Raw genomic sequence first — 8,236 nt, forward strand, 5'->3', positions numbered from 1 at the left:
CGTTGTTAATCTAGTACATTTGTAATGTAATAACAATGGAGTCACATCACAAGCTAAGGAACCAAGGGCTTATCACAAATCCAAAAATGTATTATGTTAATATCACTTGGTCCGAGAGATCATTGATAGACATGATATAAGTACAAAAAAGATACCCACGAATGATAATCTAGCTAATCCATTCACTAAGGTTTTAACACAAGAAAACACCATCATCACATGGATGATTTAGGGCTTAGACATATGGGCGATTGGCTTTAGTGCTAGTGAGAGATTGTTAGTGAAAGCCTTACTATCTAATTGTGATTCTCTTGTAAGCACTTAATAAATATTTAATTGTATTGATATTATTATAGTTTTATAATAATAAATGTAGATATTTCTTTAACACTTATGTAGATAAAGCTCATGGAACACATTAGGCTATGCAAGTGAATTATAAGGAGTTATAGTTATAAAATCTTTATGCATTAAAGTTGTGATTCCCAAGTTGATCCTGAGAGTCATATTATCGAGACAAGACGTCAATGATACTCTAAACTCAACACATGTTAAGCTTCCATAGGATGCAAGCAACTAATCTCATAAGTTAAAATATAGGATACTTGAAGATAATATGTAAATGCTTGTTATAAGAACAAATTGAAAATGTCTCGATAATAAATTAAAAATAACTTTTATTTTTACTGAAACTCCTTTTGAATTTATTTTTAAGCTTGGAGGAATAATTTCATGATTTTCTCAAAGGGATGTAAGAAAGAGGATATTGATTTAGACAAACGAGAAGAATGGATAGTCATATGTGATTTGAAATGTGAAAAAAATAAAACAATTAGGAAAAATGAGGTCCAAGTAGAAATCGATGTGACGTGCAAGAAAGCAGATGAAACATTTGCCATGGTATCTGGAAACAAGATGTGATTTTGATTTGCACATTACCATAATTTATGTGCTTTTATATATATAACAAAAACAAGAAGAAGAAGGAAAAGAAAAGGGCCAAAAGTGCAGTCAAAGTGGCCATGTCGAATGGAACCAATGCTGCTCTCCATATCTATCCATTGCCCATTTCTCCATCTCTTGTTGTTGTCGTGGCACATGTGAATTTGTCCCCTCCTGCGTCCACAATCACTCATTTTTAACCATTTCTCTTACTTTAATACGAAAGGTTTAAAATCATCAATTTCAAATTTAATTACTTCAGTGATAAAAGACTTGGTTGATTTGAAGTTTTAGTTGACAACATATTTTATGTTTGAATTTTTACAATCAAATCCCCTTCTTATAGAAAAAGTAAAAACTATTTATATGTGGTTTTATTACGTTAATTTTTAATTTATTATTTGAATTGTTAGCTTACTTAACAATTGAAATATAAAAAAAATTTCTAAATCGTAATCAAATCATTTGTACTTCATTCAAGGTTTACTTCATTAAAATTAATGGAAAGTTGGTGTATTTTAATGCGGTAACAAATATATTTATTAAAAATTTATATAAAAATCAAATTATATTTTAGTTGTGATGGTAAAGTTAAATGTTTTTCATTGTGGGTAAATTTTTATTGATTTATAAAATATAAAAAATAAATACATTATCATAATAATATAACTTACTTAGTCTCTATAAAAATATTTTAATTATTTTTAACTGAATTGATACCCAATTAACTTGTGACACCCATTTAAACAAATAGACAAATGCATTAAACATATCTATAATATTTTAGTACAAACTTAACCTATTTTTAAAATCAAAATCTACATTTAAAAATTTAAATTCTCAACTGCTATGGTTAATGATTTTTTAAAATGGTTTGTACGAGATTCTATTATTTCCGTTTATAGAAGAAGAATGAATTATTTGTACATAATAAATTGCATTTATTTTTTAGTTAATTATAATAAAGAAAAAAACCCATCAAAGTAGCTTTGAAATTCAGAACCTGTGCCATTTTGTTGCCTTGTGTTTCAACATAAGAACTGGCAGCAGCAAGCTCCATTGAAAGAAACTGATTAAGAAGAAGCAAAATTAGTACAGGATGTGTTGTTAGTGTAGTAGAATATCTTGACATTGAAATTTACCTCTACTTGATTCTGTAATGAATGAACGTAATTTATTATCTCCTCCAGCATAACTGCCATTCCCATTGTCTGTTGCATCCACTCAAATTCTGTTAAAATCTATGCTGATGAATGTAGAAGCATAATGTATCGAACAAGGTTTTACCTTGTGGCATCCAGGAACAAGGTCTTGTAAGCATCTCATTTTCTCATTTATTTTCTCTCTTCTAACCTGGAAAACAAAAGAAGATCAATACTATTGTTCACTCATCTCCATTGGTACTGAACCAAAGCAAGAAAAAAAATAGATACCCTTTCTGCTAAGCTGTGACTATCAGTAGCTTGCCCTCTTCTTGCTCTAACATGAATGATTTCCTCTGCTTCTTTTGCTTTCTTCCCTTTGCCTAGTCTCTGCAAACGCCAAATATGTTAAAAAGGATGAAATTGACATGAGGATTGAAATTTGTAAAACCGAGTGATGGGACACCATACAATATTCTTTTTCCTCGTATTGGTGTTTCCTTCAAATTCAGTGGTCGAAGCTGCTGGAGATATGATTTGGGATTTGCAGGTGGATTGTTCCGTTGCTTTTCTCTTGTTGGTTTGGAGAGAAACATGTTCATCCGCGGTGGCAGTAGGGCTGCCGCCGGCAAGCACAGTGAAGGAGAGGATTGGTGGGAATTCAGGAAGCTGGTGGGCCAGTAAGGTTTGAAGAGAGAAGTCTGCAATGGTGAAATTCTCCATTGGAGTTGAGTTCAACTCTGAACACTGTTGCTTTGTCATTTCCATTTCTGACATTGGCTGCACATGTTGTCTAAAGTCACCCATATTGGTAGAAGGATGTCCTAAAAGACCTCAATTTACGTAATGTTTTATAAGCAGTTTGAGACTGTAGATACTGGTCACAGATTGGACTGCATTTATATAATTATATAATGCAATTGCATTAATAGTGAGAGTAAGAGGTATGTTAAAAGTTAAATTGTAATAAAAAAATAGATAAATTAATTTTTATATGTTAGATTAAAGAGTAAATTTATTTTTTTGTTAAATTTTTTTATCTATTTTTATTGTTAAAAATTGGTCTGATGCATTAATATGAGGTACATGTGACATGTCATTTATTACTTTTGGCTATTCTGATGATTACGTTAGTTTTTAATAGTACAAATTGATGAAATCTTTAATAAAAAAATTAATTTATTCTTTTATCTAATATATATGAATTAATTTATTTATTTTTAAATAAAAATGATAAAATATAATCTACTTTTAATATATATACTTTTATAATATTTTTATCTAATAATAAAATATTAAGATGTCCAAATCATAATACTGTAGGGTATCTCACTAAATTTAAATTTGCTTTTCAATCAAGTAAAGCTGAAAACACATGGGAGTTCCGTCAGATTTCATTTTCTAATCCTCAATTTCCTTTTGGTAGGCTCTTCTAAGAAAATCACACACACACACAGAGTAATTATATCCAATGGAATGGGTCATTGTAGTGCTTAAAGCGGAGTTCAAACATCGGACTGTATATGGTTTAAAGTTCCATGTTTCCTTTTTCCATTGGAAAATATGGTGAAGTGGAAGAAATGAAAGTGGTAGCGATAGAAGATAATATTCTTTTTCTTTTTTTATATGAAGGATGTCACTATACGAAAAAGGTTATACTAGATATTAAAATATGAATTAAAATCTGTTAGATTATCTTTCAAGAACGATCGTATAGATTAAAAGCTGAAATAAGTTTAAATTTGGTAAAAGTATTATAAAGGCTTTCGTAATAAGAGTTAGATTATATTTTGTTCTCTCTATAAAAAAAATGAGTAAATTAGTTTTTATATGTTAGATGAAAGAGTAAATTGACTCTTCTGTTAAAAGTTCTATCAAGTTTTATTGTTAAAAATTCGTCATTTTACGTCAGCATGAGGTACACGTGGCATGCCACGTGTAATTGTTTGGTTATTTTGTTAGCTACACTAGTTTTTAATAGTAGAAATTGATAAAATTTTTAATTGAAATGACTAATTTACTCTTTGATCTAAGATATACTAATTTGCCTATTTTTTTAAATAAAAGAGTAAAATACAATGTGACTTCTAATATAAATACTTTCATGATACTTTTATAGTTTAAATTCTCTATTTTTTCTTTGGTTGATATAAAGGATGCCAATTTGATACTAATATTTGAATTAAAATCTATTGAATGGCTGCATAAACTAAGAAAGTTGAAATTCATGTTCTTTTCTTTTTTCTTCCATCCCATTATTTGATTTTGAGCCCATAGTGGCCTAGTCCGATGCCTGCATGGTCCCATTTTCATGTTTCTTTTTGGCATGAGAAAGTTATCATGATTACAAAAGCATTGAATTCAGGTTATATCTTCTTCAATCTGTCGACATTAATGGAGATAACCAACAACTCAACAATTCTTGTACAAAAAGATCAAACAGATTGTCCAGAAGGGGTGTATCGTATCAAACCGAATAATTCAGGTATGGGTATCCAAAACTAGTATGTCTTTCCACAACATAAGAATCACAGATCTAATACATTCTTTTGTTGTCGGGATCAGGTTCGTCCATAATGGACCGTATTGCTGTATGCAGTATATATTTAAATTATATTTAAGATTTTGATTGAGTTGGTGTTTTTCATCAATCGGATCTCAATTCGGTTATAAAGTTACTAAAGTCTCTTACTGTGGAGTGTGCCTCACATTTCAGACGAAACATAGTTGACATCGTGATGAGGAAGAGCTGTCATCCCGATGATGCGACTATGACGTCCCGATGAGAAGTAATGCCACGTCCCGACGATGCGAAGATGGATGTTCCAACGAGCCGATAGCAACGTCACGACGTGTTGCCCACTCAACCGGGTTTCTTCTCCTAGTTAAACTCTATTATATTTTCCAGTCTAACTCTGATTATTCTAGGGATGTTTTAGTAATATTTATACATGAAATTCAACCTATAAATAGGCCCCTTAGCAACCCTAGATAGTTTAGAATAACAACAAAATAAAGAGAGTTTGTGGGAATTTTGGGAAATCTTTGTATTTCAGGTTGAGGGTTTATTTGTTTCTCCATCTTGTACCTATTTGGTTTTTTTCGTTTTAGTGAAGTTTTCTTTGTTCGTGATTTTTTTTATCCTCTTCGGAAGGTTATTTCCACATAAATATTTATGTTCAATTTTCTCAATTTTTGTTCGTGTTCGTTGCATAATTCAGGTTCGACCCAACACTTATTTTTACAATGTAATAAATTCCACGAAAATGTTTGCCAAAGCTAGTCGTTAATCGAGTGTCCGCCATACGACTCATGATCACTCCGAAAGTGCCTGATAGTGATACGCCAAGACACAACTGGTTGATAGTGTAAGTGAGAGTTCGCCAGAATGAACACAAATGGTCTTTGTGCCACAAAATTTTCTATAAAGGGTCAAGGTAGAACCCCGGTGGGTGAGGTAAGAATCGGTTGAGATTTAAGGTGTTAAGTTGACAATGTGACCCTGAGGAGTGTTGGAGCAACTGCCCTTGGATATGCAACGAATTCCCTAAGACAAGGGAAATTAAAGTGGACACCGGTTTGACAATATTAGGTTATAAAGGAAATTTCGAGGACAAATTTTCTTTAAGGGTGGGGGAGTTGTAACGCTTGGTTGCCTAAATTGACTCGAGATTTTGGAAACTAGGATTTAATTGAATGAGCTAGGAAATTGTTAGGCTCCGGAAGGAGATTAGAAAATTTAGTGATTGAAATGCGAATAGTTAGATCCTAATTTTGGTTCGGTTAGGATGGAATTCACTGGTTCCATAGGAGGAGACAAAATGATTAAGAAGGTATGGTGGTGGAAACCGGTGGAAATCATGTCAAATGAGTATATAAATAGGTAGGCACGTATGAAGATAGGATTCCTAAAATTGGTTTTATATATTCTCCTTCCGGTAGCATCACCTTCTCCAGCTACCCTAAGAGGAAGATAATTCAGTTGAAGAAAACTTTACAAGCGATGGTTGTTGTGTGAGTTGAAGCATGGAAGTGGAGAAATTTAGTAATTGGTAAGTTTCCTTACCCTTCCGTACTTATGACTGAGGAGTTACGGTAAGAACTCTTAAATGCTTCCTACAATAAAGAATTCTGGGTTTTTGAGGTCTGAATGCCATCAAAATAATCGATATATGGTTGTTATGTTAGGTTGTCAAGACAAAGGAGACCCTGGTGTCTAGGCAAAACAAAGTTGTTGAGAATAAGGAAGTGATGTGAGTTTCTACACTCAACCATTGAAAAGCTAAGCATGTTGTAAGGTTGCATGAGTTTATGAGTATCGACATTCTAGTTCAATGTGCATGAATTAGCTATGATTCCATGGTATTGCATCTATGAAATGCATGTAAGGGAAACATTACCGAGTTTAGGTGAAGTTAGAAAGGGAAAATAAAGTGATTCTGTTAGATACCGCTATACAGTAGTGTTGTGTGCACCCGTGATGAGCGATGCTCGGGCCTTGCGGATGGAACTTTACAGTGTTTGAGCATCAATGTTAGGAATGGGAATAGTGCAATAGGAAGAGTAAACATGAAAGATCATGGCTAGGCCATGGGACCGATTGGAGGCTATATGCCTAAAATGATGAAGACCATAGCTGAAAGATGATATTTCATCATGATATAAATGAGTAAGACCATAGCTGAAAGTTGCTATGGCATCATGGTAAATATGACTACGACCATAGCTAAAAGACGATATGGCATCCTAATAGTCCACCGGGATAGTAAACACATGTTAAACTATGTAAGACCATAGCTGAAAGACGTTATGACATCATAGATAGTTTGTCGAGACACAAAATACAAGATAGTCCACCGAGACACTAAACATGTGATGGTTCGATGGGACATTAAACACGGGATAGTCTGCAGGGACACTAAACACATGGTAGTCTGCCTAAATGTTAAATATGTAAATTAGGGTGTGCAAGGTCAGAGTTCGTAATGGCAGCGAGTAAGGTTCGTTAGGACAAGGAACCCAGAAGTTGTCAGATTGAGGAAAAGAAAATTTAGGTATAACTCAAGTAGAAAGTAGCAGGGTTGATGGAAAACTCGAATATGAGTTCTTAGGTTTGGCTAATAAGCCAAGATTTATGATGACCACGATATGTTTGAGCGGAACCTAATACCAAAGGTTTGCAAGTAAGAAGAGACATCTAGTGCTTGGTAGGTCCATTAAGGACCACTAAGAGGTATCGATTGCCAAAAGGTCAAGTAGAGGAATATGCCCGATCATTTATCAAGAAGTGAGCAACTTAATTAGGAGTAAGTAACACAAAGTAGACTACATGGAAGTCAGCCAAAGACTACAGGGACGGAATGTTACCAAAAGGAAACATAGAATATGGATCAGTAGGGATTTAAATGTTACTATCAGTCGTCTGGCAACTGGGAAAGAGATGAGCGATTAGCTGGACAAAATAAAAAAGTGCGAAGCCACCTTGACAATAGGGCATCCCCGTAAATGGTTTGGCCACGTGGCCAGTATTGTGAAATGTTAAACAAGTCAGGGGAAAAATAGGAAATTTGGAATATGGCAAAAATCTGGTCCATACCATAGAGAGCCGTTACCGTAAAGTACATATGCACATCTTAGATAAAGAGTAAGTTTGCCAGCGATAAGCTACGGAAAGGGGGAAAAGTTCGAATCACATCATTGAAATCCGTGAACGGCCAAAAATGATTAGAGAGTTTAAATCTCTCCTTAAAACTTCATTTTTGAAGTTTTGTATTTTATTTTATGTTGTATTGCAGAATCTCACTAAGTTAATTTGAACTTATAAATGGTCTGCTGATTGTAGGATAAAACTTTAACCTGAAATCGAGTGGAGGGACCAAGCCAGATAACGCCAGATATGTGAAACATATGGATATTGTTCATGTATATAGAGGGCCCCCTTTAGAGGCCACGCCTCAGGGACTTATTTGGAAGATTCTGTGTAAAGTTTTGTTTGAGTTGTAAATATTGTTAGATTAGCTAAAATAGTAAATTAGTGGGGTCCAAATCTTTAATGGCATGGATTATAGCTGACGTTTCAAATTGTAAATTGACAGTGTTAAACAATTTGAGATAATAACTCAAAATAATTTGTTGTGTTAAATCGGGTTGTT

General features: G+C 33.5%; 1 protein-coding gene across 1 annotated transcript; it reads right to left on the reverse strand.

Moving 5' to 3' along the window:
* Window positions 1-870: 870 nt before the first annotated feature.
* Window positions 871-2,967, reverse strand: LOC107935820 (transcription factor BEE 3). Its single transcript, XM_016868442.2, has 6 exons — window positions 2,556-2,967; window positions 2,376-2,474; window positions 2,230-2,295; window positions 2,085-2,153; window positions 1,946-2,011; window positions 871-1,116 (listed from the first exon to the last, which is right to left on the reverse strand). Exons 1-6 carry the CDS (start codon window positions 2,889-2,891, stop codon window positions 1,012-1,014), a joined length of 741 nt encoding a protein of 246 aa, XP_016723931.2. The 5' UTR covers window positions 2,892-2,967; the 3' UTR covers window positions 871-1,011.
* Window positions 2,968-8,236: the final 5,269 nt, after the last annotated feature.

The sequence above is a fragment of the Gossypium hirsutum genome, chromosome D12, assembly GCF_007990345.1.
Source record: "Gossypium hirsutum isolate 1008001.06 chromosome D12, Gossypium_hirsutum_v2.1, whole genome shotgun sequence".
In the NCBI taxonomy this organism is placed as follows: domain Eukaryota; kingdom Viridiplantae; phylum Streptophyta; class Magnoliopsida; order Malvales; family Malvaceae; genus Gossypium; species Gossypium hirsutum.

What these genes read in the sequence shown, in the direction of transcription:
- LOC107935820 (XM_016868442.2), bottom strand. Translation starts at nt 2,891, where the DNA reads ATGGGTGACTTTAGACAACATGTGCAGCCAATGTCAGAAATGGAAATG. An exon ending in GTCACAGCTTAGCAGAAAGG is followed by an intron (nt 2,296 to 2,375) that starts GTATCTATTTTT and finishes TTTGTTTTCCAG; the next exon opens with GTTAGAAGAGAGAAAATAAA. An exon ending in TTGTTCCTGGATGCCACAAG is followed by an intron (nt 2,154 to 2,229) that starts GTAAAACCTTGT and finishes TGGATGCAACAG; the next exon opens with ACAATGGGAATGGCAGTTAT.